This window comes from Podarcis liolepis, assembly GCF_965112155.1.
Source record: "Podarcis liolepis genome assembly, chromosome: 13".
Classification (NCBI taxonomy): Eukaryota; Metazoa; Chordata; class Lepidosauria; order Squamata; family Lacertidae; genus Podarcis; species Podarcis liolepis.
Window position 1 is genome coordinate 48150612 of NC_139573.1, and position 27916 is coordinate 48178527.

At 46.7% G+C, this 27916-nt stretch overlaps 1 protein-coding gene across 5 annotated transcripts in view; it reads right to left on the reverse strand.

The window, feature by feature from the left end:
- The window catches only part of SCN4A (sodium voltage-gated channel alpha subunit 4), a 107271-nt gene that overhangs the window by 14788 nt on the left and 64567 nt on the right, over positions 1-27916 (reverse strand). For all 5 annotated transcript variants that reach the window (XM_083470421.1, XM_083470422.1, XM_083470423.1 and 2 more), the window contains 7 exons: positions 19739-20200; positions 8383-8515; positions 7317-7471; positions 5462-5635; positions 4440-4562; positions 2560-2847; positions 104-157 (listed from right to left, as the gene is read on the reverse strand). In XM_083470421.1, the coding sequence (XP_083326547.1) occupies positions 104-157; positions 2560-2847; positions 4440-4562; positions 5462-5635; positions 7317-7471; positions 8383-8515; positions 19739-20200 (1389 nt within the window). The remainder of the gene's footprint in view (positions 1-103; positions 158-2559; positions 2848-4439; positions 4563-5461; positions 5636-7316; positions 7472-8382; positions 8516-19738; positions 20201-27916) is intronic.

Consider the following 27916-nt stretch of genomic DNA (forward strand, 5'->3'; position numbering starts at 1 on the left):
GCGGTCGGGGCCCCCGCCTCCCCCATTGTGCAGGCCAGACCCAGTTGCCCCTACAACAGGCCTGTGGTACTGAGCAAACGCCTCCTCCTCAGCCCAGAATTACCTCACGGGAGTCGACGGCTGCGTACATGATGTCCATCCAGCCCTTGAATGTGGCCTACGAAGAACGCAGAAGGATAAACTCATTGTGGTGCCCGGCAGAGGTGGGGTCTTGCTGCTAGGTTCTTAAAGCACTTGGGGGGGCAGAACAGAGATCCACAAGATCAGGGCTGTCTTAAGCATGTGTGGTGCCAGGGTGCAAAAAATCTGCCTGGTGCCCCCCCAGTTACCCAGAGTTGTTGACCTTTCTCGGGGGGGGGGGGGGGAGCACACTCTGGGCAGGCCGTCAAGGCGCGCGGGGCAGGGCAGGGCACAGAGAAGCGCTCTGGGCAGGCCTCTCCACGGCCCTACGCCAATCCCAAGTGCGCAGGAGGGCAGAGCCAGCCCCCCACCTCAGCGCCCCACTGGCTCGCTTGCCTCCAAACTCGTGGCGGAGAGCTGCCCGCAGCAGAAGAGCCTGCTGTGGAGCTCCGATGGGCAGGCTCTTCCCCAGATTCCAACTCTCGGGCCCCAGACTCTCGGCCTGGCGCCCCTGAGAGCACCCCTAACGCCTATGGTCAAGACGGACCTGCACAAGAGAAATGTGCACATGTCAATTTATACTCTTGGAGGGGGGACCCCAAACCCAGAAATTAATAAATAGAAGGATTTTGATTATTTGGGATGTGAAGGGAGAAATACAAGCTGCAGAGGAATTCCTGGACCAGCCTATGCCCTGGCCAAGCTAGGGCTGTTAAGAAACAATATAAGACCCATTGAGGGCCACTGGCAGTGCAAGTGAACTGCCCTCCCTCCTTGCCCTGAGGTGTGAACAGAGATTGGGGGGGGATTTGGAAGGTTGCCAGGGTAACTGGGTCTTTAGCAAGTTACGGTGGGAAGATGAAAGTAAGAAAAGACTGGGATCCATCTTGGGCAGGCTGGCTGGGAGAGAGACCTTGGATTCCATGGCTGCACTGCCGTAGGGGATAAGCCCCTCTTGAAATGACCATGCTGTAAGATCTGGACTCCCTCCATGCAGGCTGAAGGTATAAATAGGTGAATAAACCATGTTTCTTAAAGCTACGACAGTCTCCACTGAGTCTCAATTCTCCAAAGGACCACAAACGCTGGGTGAGTGCCTGGAACCCCCTAGGCTCTTGCCACCACTCAGCAGGAAGAGGGGGAGGCACCCAACTTTTGTAGCAGTTCATATGGATGCTTTGGGGCTAAATAAGATGGCGGGTGGGTGGGATCTCACCAGCACCTCCCTTTTTCAGTTCCTTTCCCTGCCACCAGTGCTCCTATACCTGTGGAAGCTCACCATGCAGTTCAGAACATTGGTTGTTAGCTCCGTCGGTAGAACATGGGGCTCTTGATCTCCAGTTTGGGCAAAAGATTCCTCCTACATTGCAAAGGTTGAACTAGATGAGCCTTCTGAATCTATGATTATGTAGGGTTCTATATCAAATGGGGAAGACTTCCTGCTTCTGAAGTTCACCCTCCAACTGGTGGTGGGGAAAGAGAGTTTGAGAGGGGGGTGCACCAAATGGGGACTGGGCTGTGCGCCCCGAATCTCTGTTGTGCAGTTGCCATTGAGTAACTAGAAACTAGAGCGAATGTGCCTCCCTAATGAGTAGGCATCACAGTGTTAGAATTTTAAGGTCTCAAAGATAGAATAAATATTCATAAACGCACACATATCTAAATATATGACTCATGTGTCTGAGCTAGTACAGGAGAGCAATCCTGAAGCCATTTTGACTCTCCCAACATCCTCAAATATTCCTCTGCAGTAAGGGAGGCAAATGGGGAAAGCCTTCCCATTGTCTTTTTGCTTGCAAATCCTGTCTTAAGGGTGTCTTTGTGGTTAAATAGGGTGAGCCTGTGACCTGGACTCAGGAACTAAAATATTAAAAATCACAAAAGAATGGTCAGACTGCCCAGGTAATGCAATCAGTGACCATTATCAGGTATCCTCGCAGACAGTATTTCTGCTGTAGACCACCTCCTTCTGTCATGTATGTTATGTTTTTGGGGGTGGTCTTGGGCTACAGGGTGGCCAATTTCAGAAGTCTATATAAGGGCCTTTCCACCATTTTTCAGGGTTCTCCTCCCTCCTACGTGTGGTGAGTGGGAACCCTGTCGCAACAGCGCCTTGAATAAAAATCAGGCTTACTAGCTGCTTTGCTTTTCAATATACTGTACTTTGGCAGGCCTCAGTTATTTTCTCCTACTGATAGGGAACCCACTTAAGGGCTCCGGAATACCCCATAAGGGAAAGGGAGCAGTTTTCTCTTATAACTGCAGCAAACCACCAGGGAGAAGTTTGGATACAGCACGAAGGAAGGTTGCCACATTGACAAAGACTTGGCAGTGGGGTTTTTCCTTGCAAGGCATGATGGGAGAAAAGTCCTCCGAAGAAGCATATTCAAAGGAGGCCCCTAGCAGGCAGAGAAGGAGGGGCGAAGGAGGTACACTCACCACCTGCAAAAGGGAGAGGTATCCCATCCCCACATTGTCAAAATTGACCTTGACGTTGACCCAGCGGACGTCCGTGGCATTGTAAACGTCAAGGAGAGTCATGCAGTCGCTCTTGTTGTTCACCACGGAGAGCTCGAAGTAGTCGCCCGTGGTGGTATTGATGCAGCGATAATACTTCCCTGCGAAGAGGTTGACCCCCATAATGCTGAAGATGAGCCAGAAAATCAGGCAGACCAAGAGGACGTTCATGATGGAAGGGATGGCTCCCAGAAGGGCATTCACGACCACCTGGCTCCCAGAGAAAGAGGCAGTTTAACCAAAGTGAGGCCGAAACTGATTTTTTTGTTTTTCACAAATGCAAAACACAGCCATCTTCTTTTAAAAAAACAAACAAACTTTAAATTAAATTCCACATTCAGAGTTTTTCAAATTACCATATTTTTCGCTCTATAACACGCACCCGACCATAATACGCACATAGTTTTTAGAGGAGGAAAATCCGTAGGCATGCCACCCGTAGGCATTCCCTCCATAACACGCACAGACATTTCCCCTTACTTTTTAGGAGGAAAAAAGTGAGTGTTATGGTGCAAAAAATACGGTATATTGCTTGTAGGCTAGAAAAGGCAAGAAGGTAGTATATCAGCTTATTGGAAATTCAACAACATTCAATCCATATTGGCCCAAATATAAGCCACACTCTCCCCCCCCCAATTCCGACTGTGAAAAGTTAAAGCGCGGCTTAAATTTGCCACCTTACAAAAATTGGCTTTTACGATATCGCTGTAGGGTTTTCTTCCACATTTGCCATTTATGGGTGTGAGTGCCTGCGGAATTTTAAGGGAGTGGCTTATATTCAGGTATTGTCTTTTTTTCCCTCTCTCTCCCCCCCCCCCCAATTTTAAAGGTGCGGCTTATTTGCGGGTGCCGCTTATATTCGGGCCAATATGGTAAGTGGGAATGATCCTCAGAGCTACCAAAAGTTTATAGGGTTGTCCGAAGCAGGGATTGCCAGGGATGAGCTCCAGAACCTATTTTCAGTGCCATAATAGAGTGGAGAATATTCTGCGCATGTGGATACAATAGCACACTCTTCACACGTGAGATGAAACGCCATCCAGTGTACTGGAAACATACAAGACTCTAGGCTCGCCCAACTTGGCTTTTGCCTCACACTTTCTGACTGGGAAGACCTGGTTTCTCATCCCCGTTCATCCATAGTCCCTGGGTAACCTTAGGCAGTCACTATCTCTCATGCTGGATTATCACTTTGGCGTTGTTGCAAGGATAGAATGGGAGAGACAACTCAGTGGCCACTATTATGAGCTCCTTGGAGATGTAAACGTAAAGGTGAATGGACCCCTGACCATCAGGTCCAGTCGTGGCCGACTGGTGTTGCGGCGCTCATCTCGCTTCACTGGCCGAGGGAGCCGGCATACAGCTTCCAATCATGTGGCCAGCATGACTAAACCACTTCTGGCGAACCAGAGCAGTGCATGGAAACGCCATTTACCCTCCCGCCAGAGCGGTACCTATTTATCTACTTGCACTTTGATGTGCTTTCAAACTGCTAGGTTGGCAGGAGCAGGGACCGAGCAATGGGAGCTCACCCCGTCGCGGGGATTCAAACCGCCGACCTTCTGATTGGCAAGTCCTAGGCTCTGTGGTTTAACCCACAGCGCCAGCCGCGTCCCCCTTGGAGATGCAAACATCTTTAAATAAATTAGGCACCAGAAACCGCTGCTCAAAGGACACGTTTCTGAGGCCAGCCTGAGCCCCACAACCTCCTTCCAAGAGACACGAAGTCCTCACTCTGAAATCCTCACCGCTCAGGGGAGGAAAGTGGGGAGCGAAACCTCGAGGTGTCACGCAAAACTTACCCTCATGCCTTCAAATCTGGACAAAGCCCGAAGGGGTCTCAGAGCACGGAGCGTCCTCAGGGATTTGATTGCCCCCAGCTCTGAATATCCCATCCAGTTTGCTGTCAGGCTGATGAGGGAGACCTGGTGGAGAAACCAGAACGCTAACAGACAAAGCTGGCAAGCACGATAAGAGATAGACCACCGAAAGGATCCCTGGTCAGGATGCAAGTTTCTTATCAAGCATCATTAAAATATCCACAAGAAGGAACATGGTTACCCATTTAGCGACCCATGTTCTGGGACCAGTCTTTGAGACGGATACGTATAACATCTGCTGTCAGAATCAAATTTTGTCAGCCAGCTTCTACGGTTAATACTTGTGATGGGTTTGCAACTGTGTGTTTGTCAGCAAAAGACAACAGCAGGGTTGGGAGGGGGAGGCTGCCAGGACTACAGGCCGTGTGATGTCACCACAGGAAAAAACGTCCTTTTTACCCAATGCTCGGGTTGCGGTTTTAGCAAGGGTTTTGGGGGAGAAGAAGGGTGGGGGGCCTGAGGCCTTGCAGGCTGAGGGACGGACAAGCTGTGTAGAGGAGACACAGGGATGCTGTCTTGGCTTCTTTCGAATTCAGTGCTGTGCTTCTGTGGGCAGCAAGTCCCTTGTGAGATGTGATGCTCAGAACCCTTTCTCCATCCAGACTCGGGAGTCAATATGGGTAAATAAGCCATATTTCATAAAGACACTACAGCAGGCATAGGCAAACTCGGCCCTTCAGATGTTTTCGGACTACAACTCCTATCATCCCCAGCTAACAGGACCAGTGGTCAGGGATGATGGGAACTGTAGTCTCGAGACATCTGGAGGGCCGAGTTTGCCTGTGCCTGCACTACAGCCTCCACTGTGGCTCATTTCCCCCCCACAAACCCCGGTTAAGACCCCTGGAATTTTCGCCTCTTGGCAGAGATTGGGGTAGCCAGCAACGATACTAAAAACGGACTCCTGTCTCAAACAACTCCCTCCCCCTCAAGCCACAACTTACATCAACAATGAGGAAATCCAGCCAGCACCAGGCATTGGTGAAGTAGACCTTGAACCCATAGGCTACCCACTTGAGAAGCATCTCAATAACGAAAACATACGAGAAGACCTTGTCAGCATATTCCAAGATGATGCGGATGGTCCGACGACGCTCTATGTAGATGTCTTCGAAAGCCTGAAAGAGGAAGAGGCTCAGAGTCATCTGGGGAAACCTTCTCTGCAACCCACCCACGTGGGTAAGTAAGTAAATAATTTTTTATTTATACACCACCCTCCCCGGCCAAGACTGGGCTCAGGACAGCTAACATCAAACATCAAATACCGTATTTTTCGCTCTATAAGATGCACCAGACCACAAGACGCACCGAGTTTTTGGAGGAGGAAAACAAGGAAAAAAATATTCTGAATCTCAGAAGCCAGAACAGCAAGAGGGATCGCTGCGCAGTGAAAGCAGCAATCCCTCTTGCTGTTCTGGCTTCTGGGATAGCTGCGCAGCCTGCATTTGTTCCATAAGACACACACACATTTCCCCTTACTTTTTAGGAGGGAAAAAGTGAGTCTTATAGAGCAAAAAATACGGTACATTAAGATACAGCTAAAAATAAGAATCAGGATAGAATTATATGATTGCCCACGAATTACAACCATAGGGGTCGGGAACCTCAAGTAATCATCAGGGCCAGCTAGCCGTGTTGGGTGTACTTCAGGACAGAATACCAACCATGAAACCAGTGTGATTCATTGCTCTCTCTCTCTCTCTCTCTCTGATTATGCCATGCCTCCCAGTGTGGACAGAACACAGTGGGATGTTTATAACAAACAAAACAAAGTACAACCCTCTCCCAGGTGTGAAAAGTCAAGTGCAATTCCATTTGCCATTTTATAGTGGAAAAGCAATGCTTGGGTAGCACGAGGAGACACCCACCTGGAAGCCATGAGGTCAGAGATCACACCCACTAGCAACTTATTTGAGAAGAACCCTAGAATCATAGAGTTGGAAGGCACCCAGAGAGTCATCTAGTCCAGGAATCTCAGCTAAAGCATCCATGACAGATGGCCGTCCAACCTCCAAGGAAGGAGAGTCCACAACCTCCGGAGGGAGACCGTTCCACTACGGAACAGCTCTTACTGTCAGAAAGCTTTTCCGCATGTTTCGTCGGTGTCACAGTCCGGTTCACGGGTGATCAAAGTCCCGGCAGGGGATGTCAGGACCAGGGGCAAGATGGTGGGGTGGGAGCAGGAATGGGGGTCCAGGAGTCAGGAAACCAAGAGTCCGAGGGTCAGAGAGCCAGGAGTCAAGAAGCCGAGGGTCAGGAAGCAAGGAGTCACGAAGTCAAGGGTCCGAGGATCAAGAAGAAGGGAGTCAAGAAGCCGAGGTTCAAGAATCAGGAAGCAAGAAGCCCAAGGCAGGAAGCGTGTTGCTGTGGCATCGAGCCGAAGGGAAATGCTGACCTTATATCCCTTCCCAGCTCTTGCCACTAGGTGCTGTGAGTTACCAATCGGCCTTGCCTCTTCAGAACAAACTGAGGAAGGCCCCAGTCCTGCCAAGTCCTATTGGTCACAGGGCCTGGCTCCTGCACGCACACCTGACAGTCAGAAACTCCTTTCTTGTAACTTGAAGCTGTTGCTTCGAGTCCTACCCTCCAGAGGAGGAGAAAGCAAGCTTGTTCCTTCTTCCGTGTTACAGGCCTTGACAACCCTGTTGGAACTAAAGTGAGGTCTCTTTTCTTCACTCGTCCAGGAAGATATGTGGGACGGGATTCCTGAACAACCATGTCTAATACTTTGCCCTCTCTTTTCAGAACAATTTCAAACCACTGCCCTTCCTCCCCAAGGGGTAGGTGGCCCTTACTTACCAGGGCTCCGCTGCTAAGGAGGATCATGAGGATGATGAACGTCTCAAACCAGTTGTGCTCCACAATCTTGAAACACGTCTTCCGGAGGTTCCACCACTTCTCCCCCTTCTCTGTCTTGACGTCAACGTACAGGCAAGGGCATCTCCGGACACAGGCTGCAGGTAGAGACATGCCAATAGTAAGCCCACAGCTAGGAACAGAAGAAAGCTGCAGTTTCCATTCTGACCTTTACCTTTCACAGACAGCGCTGTTTCCATTTTGCTGCGGTTCGGTTTCTGCCAAACGCTATCCTGTTTATCTCTCTGTCTGCTGCTTAACGTATGCTATGTAACTATTTATATAACATTCAGTCGTCTCAATGAAAAGGAAATGCAAACAAAAACCACCCCAACTAATTAATGATGTCTGGTTTGCAGACTAAAAAAACCCCTGCACATGCGCGAGGACATTCTTTTTTCTGTTACTTTGTCATGTACTCTAAGGCTGTTTTAACAATGAAAGCAGGTTCTGGGCCTGGGCCCTGTCAGTTAATAATAATAATAATAATAATAATAATAATAATAATAATAATAATAATAATAATTTATTATTTATACCCCGCCCATCTGGCTGGGCATCCCCAGCCACTCTTGGCGGCTTCCAACAAAATATTAAAAGATAGTAATGCATCAAACATTAAAACCTTCCCTAAACAGAAGAAGAAGAAGAAGAGGAGGAGGAGTTTGGATTTGATATCCCGCTTTATCACTACCCAAAGGAGTCTCAAAGCGGCTAACAATCTCCTTTCCCTTCCATCCCCACAACAAACACTCTGTGAGGTGAGTGGGGCTGAGAGACTTCAGAGAAGGTCACCCAGCAGCTGCATGTGGAGGAGCAGGGAAGCGAACCTGGTTCACCAGATTATGAGTCCACTGCTCTTAACCACTCTTAACCTCTTAACCACTACACCACACTGGCTCTCTCAAGGCAAAGCAATATGTGCTCTCTTCTTCACATGTACCGGAGCAGAGCATGGCTATATTCAAGTCCTTCCCAGAAGACCCGTGTTGCTGTCTGGCTACCCTACCTTCAGTGAAGCATTCCTCTGGCTCATCATTCTCGGCATCCTCTTCAGCCACAGCTACCTCCTCCTCAGGGTCTGGGGGCTTATAATCAACAGTGCTGCATATGGACGACTCAGTCCCATCTGACAGAGGCTTCTGAGAAGAGCAAAGGAAGAGAGTGACAGTCTAGAAGGACCTTAGATTTTATGCAGGGTGTATGAGTGCCACCAAGCGATGTTCAATCATGGGCCTACATCTATTACAATGAACAAATGACCAGATATCAGGGCATTAAGTACATCCTCCCCAGCTGCAAGCAGCAGCCCACAACTGCATACCCTCCAACATTGCTCCGATTAAAAGGGACGACCAGTGCTATTTTTCTAGAAAAAGAGGTGCCAGAATTCACCATGAACGCCTCCCTTGTGTTATAAGAATTCTAAGGTCCCAAATATAGAATAAATGTTCATAAATGTACAAAGTAAACACATAAAGCCAAGTTACAGGGAACCAGGCAGAGGGCCTTCTCGGTAGTGGCGCCCTCCCTGTGGAACGCCCTCCCACCAGATGTCAAAGAGAACAACAACTACCAGACTTTTAGAAGACATCTGAAGGCGGCCCTGTTTAGGAAGGCTTTTAATGTTTGATGTATCACAGTATTTTAATAGTTTTTTTGGAAGCCAACCAGAGTGGATGGGGAATTATTGTTGTTGTTGTTGTTGTTGTTGTTGTTGTTGTTGTTGTTATAAAGGTAAAGGGACCCCTGACCATTAGGTCCAGTCGTGACCGACTCTGGGGTTGCGGTGCTCATATCGCTTTATTGGCCATGGAGCCGGCGTACAGCTTCCGGGTCATGTGGCCAGCATGACTAAACCGCTTCTGGCGAACCAGAGCAGCGCAGGGAAACGCCGTTTACCTTCCTGCCGGAGCGGTACCTATTTATCTACTTGCACTTTGACGTGCTTTCGAACTGCTAGGTGAGCAGGAGCAGGGACCGAGCAACAGGAGCTCACCCCGTTGGGGGATTTGAACCGCCAAACTTCTGATCGGCAAGCCCTAGGCTCTGTGGTTTAACCCACAGCGCCACCTGCGTCCCTAAGTAAACACATACATAAGTATATAAACCATGTGTCTGAAATAGTACAGGAGAACAATCCTGAAGCCATTTTGACCCTTCCAAATTGACCTCAAATATTTATCTGCAAGGAGGAAGGTAAGGGGTGAATGAATGAATTTATTATTATGGTCACAGACCAGTTCCGGCTCACTTACAATATCAGGAAAATCATAAAACATGATAGGGATACATTGAATTGCAATTGGGAATTGCAAAGCGGCGGAACCCAGAACAATGGCGTGCAAGCCCTTATACAGACATTTTAAATTGCCCACCCTGGAGCCCAAGACCACCACCCGCATACATCATAAATACACCAGAGAAGGGGCGGTCTACAGCAGAAATCTGAGTGTGTTGGTTTTTTTCCTCCTGTCTGCCAGGATTCCTGATAATGGATCATTGATTGCATTACCTGGGCCATTTGGCCACTCTTTTGTGATGATAACTACTTAATTCCAGAATCCAGGTCACAGGCTCACCCTATTCATGCACAGACACACCCTTAAGACAGGATTTGTGAACAAAGAGACAATGGGAAGGCTTTTCCATTTCCTTCCTCCTTGCAGAGAAATATTTGAGGTGACTGAAAGAGTCAAAATGGCTTTAGGACTGTTTTCCTGTACTGTTTCCAGACATGTGGTTTATCTATTTTTGTATGTGTTTGCCTTGTACAGTTATGGACATTTATTTTATATAAGACCTTAAAATTCCTATAACAACCTGTATCTTCTGAAATGAGACCCCCCTGCAAGGAGTATGCGTTCACAAGCACACACCACCTCTTTCAAGCAATGAAGGAGGAGGGGATTTCCCAACCTCTCCCAAATAATTTTTCCTACGAAGCTTCAAAGCCTTTGCTATCCCCTTTTCAGCCGGCTCTCTCGCAGTTGGACGTATGACAAATAACCTGAGATATAATTAGTACGGTCGAGTTAGGTTCTCTGAAACATCTATAGCTCGGCTTACGTGGAAGAGCCTTTAGGTCAAAGTTTATGCCAGTTCAGAAATGGTGAAACTGACAGGAGCTGGAGGCAGGAAGGTTCCCTCTACCCCTAGTGAGAAACTATTTGTTGAATCTAACCCAGGCTTCCTCAACCTCAGCCCTCCAGATGTTTTTGGCCTACAACTCCCATGATCCCTAGCTAGCAGGACCAGTGGCCAGGGATGATGGGAATTGTAGTCTCAAAACATCTGGAGGTTGAGGAACCCTGATCTAACCCATGGGTAGGCAAACTAAGGCCCAGGGGCTGGATCTGGCCCAATCGCCTTCTAAATCCAGCCAGCGGACGGTCCGAGAATCAGTGTGTTTTTACATGAGTAGAATGTGTCCTTTTATTTAAAATGCATCTCTGGGTTATTTGTTGGGCCTGCCTGGTGTTTTTACATGAGTAGAATGTGTCCTTTTATTTAAAATGCATCTCTGGGTTATTTGTGGGGCATAGGAATTTGTTCATTCCCCCCCCCCCAAAAAAAAATATAGTCCGGCTCCCCACATGGTCTGAGGGACAGTGGACCAGCCCATGGCTGAAAAAGGTTGCTGACCCCTGCCTTTATACAACTGCAAGGGAGGACTGACAGGTTGGAAGCACTGTGCTCTGAGCATGTGCTGAGCGATGATTGTTGTTGTTTTTTTGTCCTCAACTCTGAATAACTCAACGTAGTCCCCTTCTGCTGAGACACACTGCATAGAAATTAATAGACCTAAGTTAGTCATGTCCATTGATTACAATGGGACTACTGTTATGGAATTGGGATTTAAAGTCCACAGCATGTTACACGTTGAAAGAAAATTACGGTACATGAAAATGTTGTGCCGACGGTATTTAACACCTAGTAAATTAGCAAAAATGTACAGGATGGGATCAAATGTATACTGGAAATGTAAGGAAAAAGAAGGCACTTTTTATCATATGTGGTAGAAATGTAAGGTAGTAAAAGAATTCTGGGAAATGATATATAATGAGTTGAAAAAAATGTTTAAAACAACCTTTTCTAAAAAAAACAAAGCCTGAAGCCTTTCTTTTAGTTGGTTGCTGCTGCGGCAATTGGGCTGGTGATTGGCAGTTTCTGCCGGCGAGGGGACAGATGGGAAGCGGATTTTGTGACGCGTTAGGGCGAGTGATTCCCCCCCCCCAAAAAAAGTTAGTTCAACAATCCCCAGTAATCCCCCTCCCCCCAAAAAAGCTTGACAACTCTGGGCAATCCTCCCAAAAAAAGCTCAACAACAACTTTTTGCATCTTATACATGGTGGCGTCTTATAGACGGGATATTTCGGTATTTGAAAGATTGGTATTACAAATTGCGTTATAAATTGGTATTGTTATAATGAGGCTATTATTGGATTGTAACTGAAAACTAATAAAAATTATTATCGGGGGGATGTGCACACACACACTCTCTCTCACACACCTGATCTGAGCAGATCTAATAGCAATCTGTAGCAAGGATGAACACAATAAGAAGTGCCTTATGGGATCAGACCAAAGATCCATCTAGCTTGCCACTGTGTTTCTGATAGCAGTCAACTAGTTGCCCCTGGGAGTTTCAGAAAATGGGCTGCAAAAGGAGATTGCCATGACGCAGATTATCTTATCTTTCTACCTATTGGTGGTGGTGGCGGCGGCCGGGGTGGGTGGTGGAATGAGACAAGGAGCTATGCAAATCACTGAAGCTCCACCTCCCTGACCACTGGAAGGATCTTTTCACTCCATCCCCACCTTCTGAATCTTTATCAGGCAACTCAGAGGCAGAAGCAAGACCCTGCAGGCTAGAGATGGGTGGGATTTGCCCCTGTGGGATGTAATCCACTGAGAGCAGCCAAGTACAGCATTCCTTGTTTTCCTAGAGTGGACATGCAAGGGAATGTTTGGTCCAGCCAGTCTAAACTTCCTGTTCCTCCTGGCCTGGAGCATCCTTCCTTGCATGTGACTGGTGGGTGGGCGTGACCTTTCCAGACCTGGTAAAAGGACAAGGCATGCTGCCACTCTCCCTCTTTCCCATCTTCTTTTCGTCCTGCAAACTTCCTGGAATGAACTGCTGGCTGCCAGCCAAGCAGTCCCCCAGGTCATCTCTCTTATGGGATAAACCTGTTAGTATAAGTTTGTAACTTTAACCCTAAAGCCTGCCTTCAGGGATCACACTGTGCTCTGATCATGAGTGAACTTTCTTTTTATTGCTTATGTGGTGTCTTTACTCTTTTAGGAGGTATTCAAGCGGTCAAACCAGGAAAATATTAGAACACATTTTAATCTGGACAAGCCGGATCGAATTGCGTATTGTCTTAAGAAACTTGCACAAGTTTGCAAGTAGTTTTCTGCTGCAGAAAGCGGAATGCACTCTGCTAAGTAAAGGAACTTGTTAGCGCAGGTTAGGAAGGATAATAATAATAATAATAATAATAATAATAATAATAATAATAATAATTTATTTCTACCCCGGCCATCTGGCCTGGCTTCCCCAGCCACTCTGGGCGGCTTCCAACAAAATATTAAAATACAGTAATGCATCAAACATTAAAAGCTTCCCCAAACAGAGCTGCCTTCAGATGTTGTTTAAAAGTCTGATAGTTGTTGTTCTCTTTGACATCTGGTGGGAGGGCGTTCCACAGGGTGGGTGCCACTATCGAGAAGGCCCTCTGCCTGGTTCCCTGTTAACTTGGCTTCTCACAGTGAGGGAACTGCCAGAAGGCCCTCAGAGCTGGACCTCAGTGTCCGGGTAAAACGATGGGGGTGGAGACGCTCCTTCAGAGATACTGGACCGAGGCCATTTAGGGCTTTAAAGGTCAGCACCAACACTTTGTATATATCCTCTCCTGCCACCCTGAACATTCCCACAGCTCCACACTGTCGTGCTCAGCCCCAGAAACCACAAAGTGGTTAGAAGTGTCTCTGTGCATGTGCAAAGCGCCATCTTCCAACCATGGAGCAAGGATAACCAGCCACCAAGTGGCTGCGGTTAGAGGGCAGAGCATCCAGGGAAGAATGTGTGGGCCCCACTAACTGCCCAAGCACTACAGAAAGAGGCGGGGGGGGGGTGTTAGGGCAGTGGCTGAGGCCGAGAGCGAACCACAAACTGAAGGCACCTTTTAACATATGTGGTGGACGTGTAAGGTAGTAAAAGAATTTTGGGAAATGATATATAATGAATTGGGGGGAAAGGTTTAAAATAACTTTTTCTTTAAAAAGCCCCGAAGTCTTTCTTTTAGGAATTCTAGGTGCTGAAGTCCATAGATTACCGTATTTTTCGTGTATAAGACTAGGTTTCCCCCCTAAAAAATAATGTCAAAAATTAGGGGGCGTCTTATACACAATTACATCTCCCCCCCCCATTTTCTTAAATCTGAGTCCCCCCAAATAGGGTGTGTCTTATACATGGGGGCGTCTTATAGACGGGAAAATACAGCATTTATATCTGCAACCACAGCTGCACAGATGTTCTCGGCTCAGAGATGGAAGGAAGATAAAGTCCCGACCAGAGAAGAATGGCAGATCAAGTTGAAGGACTATGCCGAAATGGCTAAAATGACAGGCAGAATCAGAAACCAGGAAGACCAGAATGTTAATAAGGAATGGGGGAAATTTATAATTTATCTTTAAAAAAATCATTGTAAACAGTTAAAACCGTTAGTAGGATTGGAATAGCACTTGTAGTTTAATGGTGAATTTTGGCTATACAGTGGTACCTTGGGTTACATACGCTTCAGGTTACAGATTCTGCTAACCCAGAAATATTACCTCGGGTTAAGAACTTTGCTTCAGGATGAGAACAGAAATCGTGCTCTGGCGGCGCGGCAGCAGCAGGAGGCCCCATTAGCTAAAGTGGTGATTCAGGTTAAGAACAGTTTCAGGTTAAGAACGGACCTCTGGAACGAATTAAGTACTTAACCTGAGGTACCACTGTAATGGAGATGTAAAAGTGAGAGGAAAGTGGGGAACATACGGAGAAATGGTCATCAACGAAGGAGGGAAGTGGAAAATGAAACCATATGACCAAGTTAAAGCATTAACATATGACTGGTTACACTACTTCCAAATAAACGAAATGTTTAAAAAAGAGTTGAAGGAAAGGGGGTATGTAGAAAAAGAATCAATCTTTCAAAAAGAGATAATAAATAGCGAATTTAAAAATCTATCAAAAATGTATAAAATAATGTTAGAGTGGTACACGAAGGATGAGGAGGTGAAGTCAGTGATGGTGCAATGGGCAAAGGACTTGGGATACAATATTCAATTGGAGGATTGGGAAAGGTTGTGGAAAGAGAATATAAAATTTACAGCTTGCATGACATTGAAGGAAAACATGATGAAAATGCTTTACAGATGGTACCTGTCACCTGTAAGATTGGCAAAGATGTACAAAGTAGATAACAAATGCTGGAAATGTAAACTTAAAGAAGGTACATTCTTCCACCAATGGTGGGAGTGTAAGAAAGTTAAAAGCTTCTGGGAAGAGATCTATAACGAGATGAAAAAGATATTGAGGTATACCTTTGTGAAAAGACCAGAGGCTTTTTTATTAGGTATTGTAGGGAAGGACATCAGAAGAAAAGACTGTAAATTTTTCCAGTATGCTGTAACAGCTGCCAGAATAGTATTGGCTCAGAGGTGGAAGCAGGAGGAAATTCCAAGGGTAGAAGAATGGAGAGCAAAATTAATAGAATATGCAGAATTGGACAAATTAACAGGGAAGATTAGATATACAAAAGACCAAAAATTTATAAAGGACTGGGAGAAATTTGTGTGTTATCTGGAAAATAACTATGGTGTAAATACAACGCTGGTGGGGTTTAAAGAGGCTTTGTAAAGAACTAATGAATATTGTTTAATAGAAATATAGAGGGAAAGGAGGTGTAAATGGCAATATGGAAGAATGGAATGTGTACTAAAAGAATAACTATGAAAGAATGTCAGCGACGTTGAAGGAAGTCGAAAATGGATATGATTTGTTGTAAAATGGATAAAATGTATAATGAGTTGGATTTAATAAAAGCAAAAAAAAAAAGAGAGAGAGAGATGTAAAAGATTTGGGTTATTATAAAAGATGCAGGAGGAAACGGCTAAAAATAGGACCCACAAATGGGAGGAGGGGGATGTCCAGGAGATTCTTTGGCATCTCGATTTTACGACGTATGTTGGATATGTGAGCGTAAAATGCCGATTTGAAAAAGCAAATAAATAATATATTTTTTTTAAAAAAAGAGAGAGAATGAACCGCAAACTATAAGCATCTGTTTGCAAAACCGGCTGCTGGCTGGGGGCTTAATTTGCTCTGGCCCTGGGGAGAGGAGGGGCTGGACGAGAGACCCTGACAGCGCCTCCGCCCCCAGAGTCCCAAGTCACTGCTAAGGAACATGATACGTCAACAAATAGAGGAGGACTTGGCAGGGAGGCGAGGGTGAAGATGCATGCAAGGAGACTAATTTTTCAAGCGTGATTATAAATGACTGGGGGAGGGGAAGGCAGAGGAGCCTAAGGGTTAAGGAAACTTGCTGACTCCCCTACAATTGGATCTGGCGTTAATACCCCAGTGGGAGTCATCTGTGGACATGTGACGACGAGCCTTGGGAGATGGGTCCCACCCACCCCCCATGGAAAAGCTGCTAGGCTTTGAAGCCTGAGCCATCGCACCTTGCCTCTAAAAGTAACTAGGAGAGCCCCAGGAATTACTGTATTTTTCTCTCCATAAGACACACTTTTTTCTTCCTAAAAAGTAAGGGGAAATCTCTGTGCATCTTATGAGGGCATGCGTGGTCCCTGGAGCCGAATTGCCCAGGGGCAAAAAGCAGATCATGTGGGGGGTTTTTGAAAGATGGAAGTGGGTGTTGAAACAAAGCCGCTGATCGTTTTCCAATCGGGGAGAGAGATAAGGGACGCTAGAGATAAAGGAGGCTACCTGGGAGGGGGGAGGTAAAGACAGCAAAGGGGGGGAAACAGGAAGACTAAAGCAATAAGAAGAGAAATTAGAAGAAAAGGAGGAGCAAAAAACTGCTCCGGCTAAGGCAAACAAGAGGGAAGGGAGTGTTGAAAGGAAACAGCTGATTGGTGGGATCGGAAGAGAGAAAAGGGATGCTAGCAGAGGCTGCCTGGGAGGGGGGAGGTAAAAGCCCACGGATCCTCAGGATTTTTGCATTGGGTCACCCCAAATTCACCATCAGATCACATGTCTGTGGCCACAGCATGAACCACAAAAATCATACCTCCACTGTTTCGTTCAGAATATTTTTTTTCTTGTTTTCCTCCTCTAAAAATTAGGTGCATCTTATGGTCAGGTGCGTATTATGGCGCGAAAAATATGGTATATATGAAAGTTGGTCACAGTCTGATGTCACACAGTTACCAGCGTAGGACCTGCCAGCTTTTGAATATATGTCTAGGCTCTTCCCCACCCCCCACCCTCCGTTGCCCTGAAGGCCTCAGCAGAAGGACTACTTGGAATTTTTGGGGGGACTGCAAATGGTGAGGCATGTTAACAAGCGTCCATCCAGGGACTATAGATCCACTTGGTGCTTTAAAGGCTGAACTGGTGACCGGTTAGGGCGCCTCCACACTTTCCCTTGACCCATATTTTGATGGCATTGCGTAGCTGATTATTTCCTCCGGGTCCAAGCACTTTCCTCGCCCTTCTGCAACTGCGCCTTGCGAAAATCCCACTGAAGTTCGGCTAAGCTGAATCTCTCTTTGGGGTTTCTGCAGACTGTCTTGCCAGAGTGGTGCATGCTCTGGTTATCTCCTGCTTGGACTACTTCAATGTGCTCTACGTGGGGCTACCTTTGAAGGTGACTAGGAAACTGCAATTAATCCAGAATGCGGCAGCAAGACTGGTGACTGGGAGTGGCTGCTGAGACCATATAACAATACAGTATCAGACATTAAAAACTTTCCTAAACAGGGCCACCTTCAAGTAAAATAATTGTTTATTGCCTTGACATCTGCTGGGAGGGCGTTCCACAGGGCAGGCGTCACTACCGAGAAGTCCCTCTGCCTGGTTGCCTGCAACCTCACTTCTTGCAGGGAGGGAACCACCAGAAGGCCCTCGGAGCTGGACCTCAGTGTCCGGGCTGAACGATGGGGGTGGAGACACTCCTTCAGGTATACTGGGCCGAGGCCCCTTAGGGCTTTAAAGGTCAGGAGCAACACTTTGAATTGTGCTCTGAAACGTAGTGGGAGCCAATGAAGATCTTTCAGGACCTAATGGTCAGGGGTCCCTTTACCTTTATGGACAGGGTTGCCAGCTGGGGGGAAAGGCAAGGGCTCCTGGACCTTTAAAAGTAGTGTTGAAGTAGGCATTCCAGCAGGTGTTGCTTGTATGAGCTATATCAGTATACCTGAAAGAGCATCTCCACCCCCATCGTTCAGCCCAGACACTGAGGTCCAGCGCCAAGGGCCTTCTGGTGGTTCCCTCACGGCGAGAAGTGAGGTTACAGGGAACCAGGTAGAGTGGTGCCCCACAAGACGAATGCCTCGCAAGATGGAAAACTCGCTAGACGAAAGGGTTTTGCGGTTTTTGAGCTGCTTCGCAAGACGAATTTCCCTATGGTCTTGCTTCGCAAGACGAAAACGTCTTGCAAGTTTGTTTCCTTTTTCTTAACACCGTTAATACAGTTGCGACTTGACTTCGAGGAGTGTGGTAGCCTTTTTTGAGGTTTTTGAAGACTTTGGTGATTTTTGAAGCTTTTCCAAAACTTTCCCGACACCGTGCTTCGCAAGACGAAAAATTCGCAAGACGAAAAAACTCGCGGAACAAATTAATTTCATCTTGCGAGGCACCACTGTATCGCCTTCTCAGTAGCGGCGCCTGCCCTGTGGAATGCCCACCCAGCAGATGTCAAGGAAATAAACAACTATCTGACTTTTAGAAGACATCTGAAGGCAGCCCTGCCCTGTTTAGGGAAGTTTTAAAGGTCTGATGTTTTACAGTGTTTTTAATATTCTGTTGGGAGTTGCCCAGAGTGGCTGGGGAAACCCAGCCAGATGGGCGGAGTATAAATAATAAGTTATTATTACTTATTAACTACTAAAATTCCCTCTTCTTCGCTAGTATTAAAGGGGCAGGCTCTCTCTCCTCTTTCCACTTATCCACCCTAAGAATGGGTAGACTCTTATAGGTAGGAGAGGCTTTACTGCGTTACACAGTGGAGCCCATTCAAAATGCCCACATATAATGTGGGCACCTCTCCAAAGTATCCAAAAAGGCTATATAGAGGAAACACACAGAGCAAACCACCCTTGACTACATACACTGACGGCGCAAGCCCATGCGTGTTTACTCAGAAGCAAGTCCTACTGAGGAAAACTCTCAAGTAAGGGAGCACAGGATTGCGGCTTAAACATTACTGCAGCAGATATCCTTTACTCTCGAGTTTCCTTTGAGGCTCAGGCACACCTTCTGTTTTCAGAATGGCCTGCAAGAGAAATAAGCTTTCTCTTGCCAATTGAAATGGTACAGTGGTGCCTCGCAAGACGAAAATAATCCGTTCCGCGAGTCTCTTCATCTAGCGGTTTTTTCGTCTTGCGAAGCAACCCTATTAGCGGATTAGCGGTTTAGCGGCTATTAAAGGCTTAGCGTCTTAGCGGCTAAAAGGCTATTAGCGGTTTAGCGGCTTAGAAAAAGGGGGGAAGCAGAAAAAAATCGGAACACTCGCAAGACGTTTTCATCTTGTGAAGCAAGCCCATAGGGAAATTCGTCTTGCGAAGCAGCTCCAAAACGGAAAACCCTTTCGTCTAGCGGGTTTTCCGTCTTGCGAGGCATTCGTCTTGCGGGGCACCACTGTACATTTGAGTTTCCTCTCCAGGTGGGCTTTGGGAAACCCAGCCATATGGGTGGGGTATAAAATAATAATAATAATAATAATAATAATAATAATAATAATAATAATAATTAGTGCTTTTTTCTGGGGGTATGCAAGGTATGCATACCCCTAAACATTTTGTGAATCTTGGTACTTTTGTCCATTTACTGTATTTATTTCCCCCGATTTGAACTATAAAATGGTGATTCTCTTGAGTCAAAATGAGACTACCCCTAAACACTGATTACTATCATTATAAGATGGTGGAAGAGCTCTTGGATCCCATCAGGGCATCAAGCCTCCCTCCCTAAGCCAGGCAGAAGCTCCCTGCGTTTTGGAATAGAGGCAGCAGACTTTAGTACTTTAATTTACTGGGAGCATTCAGGGGACCAGTCTAGTCCCCCTAGTCCGCTGACCGCACGCCACTGAGTACCTTTGGGTCTGCTTCCGTCCTCTCTGGGATCTAGGACTCACCTTGGTGTCTTCGGCAGTCTCTTCTCCTGTGTCGGTTTCGTCATACAGGTCAGACTCCTCCGAGGCTATCGGGACATGAATGGTCAGGTGAGGATTGTTGATGAAGTTCATATGGTCCAGTTCATCGATGCGTGGCTCTTTCCTGGCTACCCCGTCCATGGCTACCCCGTCCATGGCTATCCCATCCATGTAGTCGGGTTTGAAGTCCTGGCCTGTGTCCAAATGGTTGAGGACAAAGTTCTCCTTCTTGCTGTCTTCCTGGTCTTCGGCAGGGGGCTCCGCCTTCTTCTCCTTCAGCTGCCGGTGAAGCAGGAGGAGGGCATGTTTTTTCACAAAGTCGATCCCCCGGGTGATCCTGCCAATGGCGATCTGCAAGTTGTTCATCTCGCCATCGTCGTCAGATGCTGCCAGGCTGTCGGCGCTGAAGGAGCTGAGCAGCAAAGCTAAGAACAGGTTGAGCACCTGGAAGGAGAGAGGGGGGAAAGCAGATGCCAGCTCAATGTTCAGGAGGACTTAACTTGCTTCATTACACAAGTATGGTACTTGTGTGGAATATTTACAGATCTCTCCTTAGTGCTCATCCACACATACCTTTCCTCTGTGCTTTAAAGCTCCTTGTCCAAGCACACAAACACCCCCCCCCCTTTTTTTTTGCTCTGGAGATTTTCCTGTAAAAAACCACTCTTTAAAGCAGAATTGGAGCAAACAGCAAACCTGAATAGCCATTTCCTCTGATTTATCTTTAAGAATGGGATGCGGGTGGCGCTGTGGGTTAAACCACTGAGCCTAGGACTTGCCGATCAGAAGGTCGGTGGTTCAAATCCCTGCGACGGAGTGAGCTCCCATTGCTCGGTCCCTGCTCCTGCCAACCTAGCAGTTCGAAAGCACATCAAAGTGCAAGTAGATAAATAGGTATTGCTCTGGTGGGAAGGTAAATGGCATTTCTGTGCGCTGCTCTGGTTTGCCAGAAGCGGCTTAGTCATGCTGGCCACATGACCTGGAAGCTGTACACCGGCTCCCTTGGCCAATAAAGCGATATGAGCGCCACAACCCTAGAGTCGGTTACGACTAGACCTAATGGTCAGGGGCCCCTTTACCTTTTATCTTTAAGAACAGACCTTCCAAGTACAGTGGAACCTTGGTTTTCAAACATAATTCATTCCAGAGGACAGTTCGACTTCCGAAACGAAAGTGGAAGCCTCAATACAATCGGGAAACTCAAAACGGAAGCCACGTAGCACATTCAGCTTCTGAAAATCATTCAAAAAGCAGAGCAGCTACCGTATTTTTTGCTCTATAAGACTCACCTTTTCCCTCCTAAAAATTACGGGGAAATGTTTGCACGTCTTATGGAGCGAATGCAGGCTGCGCAGCTATCCCAGAAGCCAGAACAGCAAGAGGGATTGCTGCTTTCACTGCGCAGAGATCCCTCTTGCTGTTCTGGCTTTTGAGATTCAGAATATTTTTTTTCTTGTTTTCCTCCTCCAAAAACTAGGTGCGTTTTGTGGTCTGGTGCGTCTTATAGAGCGGAAAATACGGTGCTTCTGGGTTTTCGGCATCCGGGAGCCGAAACATACGACAACGGAGGAGTTTGACAACTGAAGTTCCACTGCATCCCTATTTTCCAGGGACAGTGCAGATTTACAGAAGCCGTCCGAGTTTCTGATTTGATCCTGGAATGTCCCGCTTTTACCTAGGACGTCCCTATTTTCATCAGAGGAATGTTGGAGGGTATAGAGTTATGCGACCCCCGAGCCATGGAGATACGGTAAGTAACCTTTGGAAGACATTTGAAGGCAGCCCTGTATGGGAAAGGTTTTTTTAAAAAAAATATTTAATGTTTTATTATGTTTTTATATAGGTTGGAAGCTGCCCAGAGAGACTGGGGCAACCCAATCAGGTGGGCGGGGTATAAATAATAAAATTACAGTTATGGAATAGGACCATAGGCGCCGACTCCATGGGGCTTGAGGGGGCCCGAGCCCCCTCAAAAATTCGTTTGGGGGGCTCTGCCCCCCCAATAATCTCCGGCGCCCCTCCAGCAGAGCGCCATCGCCGCCCCTCCCCCAGCCCAAAATGCACAGGGTCGGGCTGCATGCCTCCTGCCCTCCCTCCCGAGCAAAAGCTCCACCCAATTTCCTTTGGAGCTGATTAATAGGCGCAGCACGCTCTCCCCTATTCCCTCACGAGGAGGCGGCGCCACTTTATTTGCATATTCATGAGCTTATTTATTATTCATGAGCTTGCCCGGGGCCCCCCAATATTTTTTACAAGTCCGCGTCCCTGAATAGGACATCCCTATTTCCTTCGGAGAAATACTGGAGGGTATGGGTACTGGTGGGATGTACTGATGTACAGTAACATCAGCAAGAAAGCGGAATGTGTTTGCTGAGGAAAGCCAGCCTCCTCCTGCCCACTCACAGCTGTCGGTGTTTGTGCCTCTTCCCTGCCAGGAGCACATTTGAGACGGGACTTTGCTGATATTCAAGGTCGTCGGTGTGGCTATTTGCACATGGCTCATGCCTCATGACTTAACTAGGACCTTTATATACACCCCTCCAGTTTCCTTGCTGCTCTCGGGTGCTTCTCTGAAGCGCCAGTTACAGCCAAGAGCGCCGCTGGCTTGCTCTTCGTAACCCTAAAGGTTCCTCAAGTCATTTGCTTTTTCCACTCGGTCACTTCCGCCATTTCTCTCATAATAAACCTCCAACGGAAATGCCAGAAGTGATGCCTTGGGGGGGGGGTAGCCAGCTCAGGGCACTCTAGAAATACAGTGGTACCTCAGGTTAAGAACTTAATTCGTTCCGGAGGTCTGTTCTTAACCTGAAACTGTTCTTAACCTGAAGCACCACTTTAGCTAATGGGGCCTCCTGCTGCCGCCACGCCGCCAGAGCACAATTTCTGTTCTCATCCTGAAGCAAAGTTCTTAACCTGAGGTACTATTTCTGGGTTAGCAGAGCCTGTAACCTGAAGCATATGTAACCTGAAGCGTATGTAACCTGAGGTACCACTGTATACCGAGCGCAGAGGCCAGACCACAAAATTCTTAAAATGAGGGTTTTTGGAAATGGGGGAGATGGGATGAAAATGTCTTTGTTTGTTTGTATTGTGTATTGTTTGTGTTTATATAAATGTTGAAAAACCAATAAAAATTTTATATATAAAAAAAGAAAAGTATCTTCTGGGAGTGACTATACAGTGGTACCTCGGGTTACATACACTTCAGGTTACATACACTTCAGGTTACAGACTCCACTAACCCAGAAATAGTACCTCAGGTTAAGAACTTTGCTTCAGGATAAGAACAGAAATTGGGCTCCGGCGGCACAGGAGCAGCGGGAGGCCCCATTAGCTAAAGTGGTGCTTCAGGTTAAGAACAATTTCAGGTTAAGAACGGACCTCTGGAACAAATTAAGTACTTAACCCGAGGTACCACTATAGTAGGAAATATTACCCCTGCAGGGAGTTTTTCACTGACCAACACAATACTTTATTTGTAGGTGAGTAGCCCATACATTTCAAAGGTGTTGTTTTTATTTATAGCTGTGGTCCCCACAGTGGTGCAATTTGATTTTTAAGGGGAGCAATTCAAGAATGAGTTATTAACAGGGAATGGTCTTTTAGGCTTCCTCCAAGTGAATGGGAGTTCACTTTTTGAATAATAAGAATTATATGTCACCGGGGGGGCGGGGGATCAGGATTTTAGAGATGCTTAGGTGGGGCATACATGGCCAAAAAAAGGTTGGGAACCACTGGCATAAAGGGAAGAATTTAATGTTTTATTATGTTTTTATATATGCTAGAAGCCGCCCAGAGTGGCTACGGCAACCCAGTCAGGTGGGCGCAGTATTATTATTATTATTATTATTATTATTATTATTATTATTAGGCTGGTGTAGCAAAAAGTGTGGAATGTCAGGAATGCATGCTAATTGCAATTTAAACTGTTCCTCAACTACCAAGCAGCCAAGTATCCACAGACACAATTAATTTCCTTCACGTTATGTAATACATTTTTATCCCTCTTTGTTTGCTTGTCAGTATACAATAAAAATATTATAAAGTCGGAAATGGGGGAGAGCGGCAGCTGAAAGCAGGCTGAAAGTCGTATGGGCTAACCTAGAAACCCAGGGCTATTTTTTTTTTTTTTTGGTGATGCTGTGGAGAGCCACTCTGCACATGCTCAGAGGCACCTTATTATTACACAAGGAGCGTGCTCATCAGTTTAACAGGACTGTGCCAGGTCAGCATAGTTTAGCCTGTCCTTTGACAGCGTTACCAGTGGTGCCGCTGCTGAGGAAGGCGCATTGGAAGAGAGTGAGAAGACATTTATTATGTTCCCACACATGGCCATTTCCCTTGCCTGTTGGTCTTTCTGGTATGTATGTAAACTGCTTAAAGGTTCCATTAGTGGCATAGGAGAGCTGGGGGGGGGGAATCACATCTGGCAACCAATGTGCCCCTTTGGTTTCAGATAGTATATAGACGCGGGTGGTGCTGTGGTCTAAACCACTGAGCCTCTTGGGCTTGCCGATCAGAAGGTCGGCAGCTCGAATCCCTGCGAGGTACCGCTCCAGCGGGAAAGTAAACAGCGTTTCCGTGTGCTGCTCTGGTTTCACCAGAAGCGGCTTAGTCATGCTGGCCACATGACCTGGAAAAAGTGTCTGTGGACAAAAGTCGGCTCCATTGGCCAGTAAAGCGAGATGAGCGCCACAACCCCAGAGTTGTTGGCAACTGGACTTAACTGCCAGGGGTCCTTTACCTTTACCTTTTTTTACTACATGGGTAAAATGTAAAGGTAAAGGGACCCCTGACCATTAGGTCCAGTTGTGGCCAACTCTGGGGTTGTGGTGCTCATCTCTTATTATTGGCCGAGGGAGCCAGTGTACAGCTTCCGGGTCATGTGGCCAGCATGACTAAGCCGCTTCTGGCGAACCAGAGCAGCGCACGGAAACACTGTTTACCTTCCCGCTGGAGTGGTACCTATTTATCTACTTGCACTTTGATGTGCTTTCGAACTGCTAGGTTGGCAGGAGCAGGGACAGAGCAACGGGAGCTCACCTCGTCACGGGGATTCGAACCGCTGACCTTCTGATCGGCAAGTCCTAGGCTATGTGGTTTAACCCACAGCGCCACCCGCGTCACTAGACAAGTCTAAAAAGCCTGGGACACAAATTTAGTGGCTCATTTACCAGAAGTAGTGTATTTAGCGTTAACTCTGGAAGTGTATACAAGATTCTGATCAAACTAAGCCTCCCATTGTATATTTTGCTCTAGAAGACTTTGTTTGGTCAAAATAAAGTACAGTCGTACCTTGGAAGTCAAAGGTAATCCGTTCTGGAAGTCTATTCGACTTCCAAAACGTTCGGAGACTAAAGCGGGCTGCTGATTGGCTGCAGGAAGCGCCTACAGGCAATCGAAAGCTGCGGAAGCCCCGTCAAACAGTTGGCTTCCAAAAATAGTTCGCAAACCGGAACAGCTGCTTCCGGGATGGCGGCGTTCAGGAGACAAAACGTTCGGGAACGAAGCTGTTTGACTTCCAAGGTAGACTGTATACACTTCCAGTGTTAATGATAAACACATTACTCCTGGCAAAGGAGCCGCTGACTCACGACCCATTTAGTATTGCGCTGGTTTAATTTCCAGAGGTGCTCCCTTTTATTATATCCTATAGCTGTATCCTTCATCCCAGGTCATCCCGTTCAATGACCGTGAAAGGCTCCCCTGCACATATCACTTTCTCAGCAAATTCCTTCAAGATTAAGGGACCCTAAGCAAGCTGTCAGTCCACGGAGGCCCAGCCGCCAGGAATTCCTGAAACCTTCAAAGCTCCTCAATTCAGAGAGCGAGTGGCCTGCGGGTGACAAAAGCTTCCACACTTCGGGTGGGTTTGGGATTCCTCCCCAGCCTTAGCCTTGGAATGAAATAAAATGAGGGCAACTGAAGAGCAGAGGAAGGAAATGGCCTGTGAAGCGAAAGGACGGAAAGCAGTGCAGCAGCTTGAATATTAGTCTAGATGTCTATGTCCCAGCTCATATTCTTCCTTGATCAGGAAGCCCCATGTCAAGGAGAGGGAGGATGAAATATACTCAGAGTTGAGAGTGGATTTCATGCTCTTTATTCAGCTCATAGTGGTGAGGAGGAATGAAAGTTTCCCCAAAGTATCTGCTTTATATACTTCCAGTTACAGATAGGTAGCCGTGTTGGTCTGCCATAGTCAAAATAAAAGAAGGAATTTTTTATTCCTTAACTGGAATATAACTGGAAGGAGTTTTTTATTTTGCTTTATATACATTATTTACACAATGGGCTGCACGTGATTGGCTAATTCCGGAATTCTCCTGTTGGCCAATCAGGTTGTGTATTCACTTCCATCTGGAGCTGGATTGGGTGGCTTCTGCAGACCAATCATACTGCTGCATTGTTCTAGGACCAATCAGACTGCTGCATTCTGAATCCTATTGTTCTAGGACCAATCAGACTGCTGCATTTTGGATCCTATTGTTCTAGGACCAATCAGACTGCTGCATTTTGGATCCTATTGTTCTAGGACCAATCAGACTGCTGCATTTTGGATCCTATTCAACTCAGCACATAACAGAGGGTTTGATGAAAAGGGCTTAATTTGTGGCTGGGTCTCATCCCCACACTCTCTCACTAACACGAGGCAGCAGCAGACTTTGGGCTTTCAAATTTAAGCAGTGCCTTGGATGACACTAAAATTTGGCGTCCCGTCCCATCCCGTCCTGTCCCGTCCCCACCCACCTTTCGCCTTCCGATCTATGTCATTACTGCGGTACCCTCTAGGCACAGCACCCAGTGTGGGCAAACCAGTCGCGTTCTCCGAAATCTGCCTCTGCACCAGGACTAAGTCCTAAACACGGATTAAGAACTGTAGGCATTTCGCTGAAGGAGAACTATATGAAAATGATGTATCGGTGGTATTTCACACCTATAAAATTAGCAAATATGTATAGAACGGCTTCAAATGTATGTTGGAAATGTAAGGAGAAAGAAGGCACATTCTGCCACATGTGGTGGACGTGCAAGATAACAAAAGCATTCCGGGAAATGCTATACAGTGGTACCTCAGGTTACATACGCTTCAGGTTACAGACTCCGCTAACCCAGAAATAGTGCTTCAGGTTAAGAACTTTGCTTCAGGATGAGAACAGAAATCGTGCTCTGGCGGCACGGCGGCAGCAGGATGCCCCATTAGCTAAAGTGGTGCTTCAGGTTAAGAACAGTTTCAGGTTAAGTACGGACCTCCGGAACGAATTAAGTACTTAACCTGAGGTACCACTGTACAATGAGTTGAAAGAAATGTTTAAAATAATGTTTGTGGAAAAACCAGAGGCTATTTTATTAGGAATTTTAGGTGCAGAGATACCAAAGGAGCAGAAATGATCATTTATGTATGCAACGACAGCAGCATGGATACCACTGGCCCAGAGATGGAAAGAAGATAAAGTCCTGACCAGAGATGAATGGTTGATGAAGATGATGGACGATGCCGAAATGGCGAAAATGACAGGGAAAATCAGAAACCAGGAAGAGAAAAACTTTAAGAAGGAATGGGGAAAATTCACAATGTATTTAAGAGAACACTGTAAACAACTAAAAACTTTGGCAGGATTTGAGTAACGCTTGTAAAGTACTACAAATTAAGGTAAAAATGGATTATTTAAGAAAAACAGGGTTATAAAGACTAGGGCTGAGAAACAGTTTCTATCCAAATGCGATTTTGGTTTTAAACATAGTGTAAGGAGTCTCTGGGATGTGGGTGGCGCTGTGGGTTAAACCACAGAGCCTAGGACTTGCCGATCAGAAGATCGGCGGTTCAAATCCCCGCGATGGGGTGAGCTCCCATTGCTCGGTCCCAGCTCCTGCCAACCTAGCAGTTTGAAAGCATCTCAAAGTGCAAGTAGATAAATAGGTACCGCTCCGGCGGGGTGGTAAACGGCTCCCTCGGCCAGTAAAGCGAGATGAGCGCCGCAACCCCAGAGTCGGCCATGACTGGACCTAATGGTCAGGGGTCCCGTTACCTTTACCTTTAAGGAGTCTCTATGGGAGTATATTGTATTTAAAAATAAGGGATCAGAGTTTTTAGGGGGCTAGCCAGGTTGGGATGGCTGGGATAGCAGGCTTGTTGGTTTTTGAATGTCTGATGTAGATTTT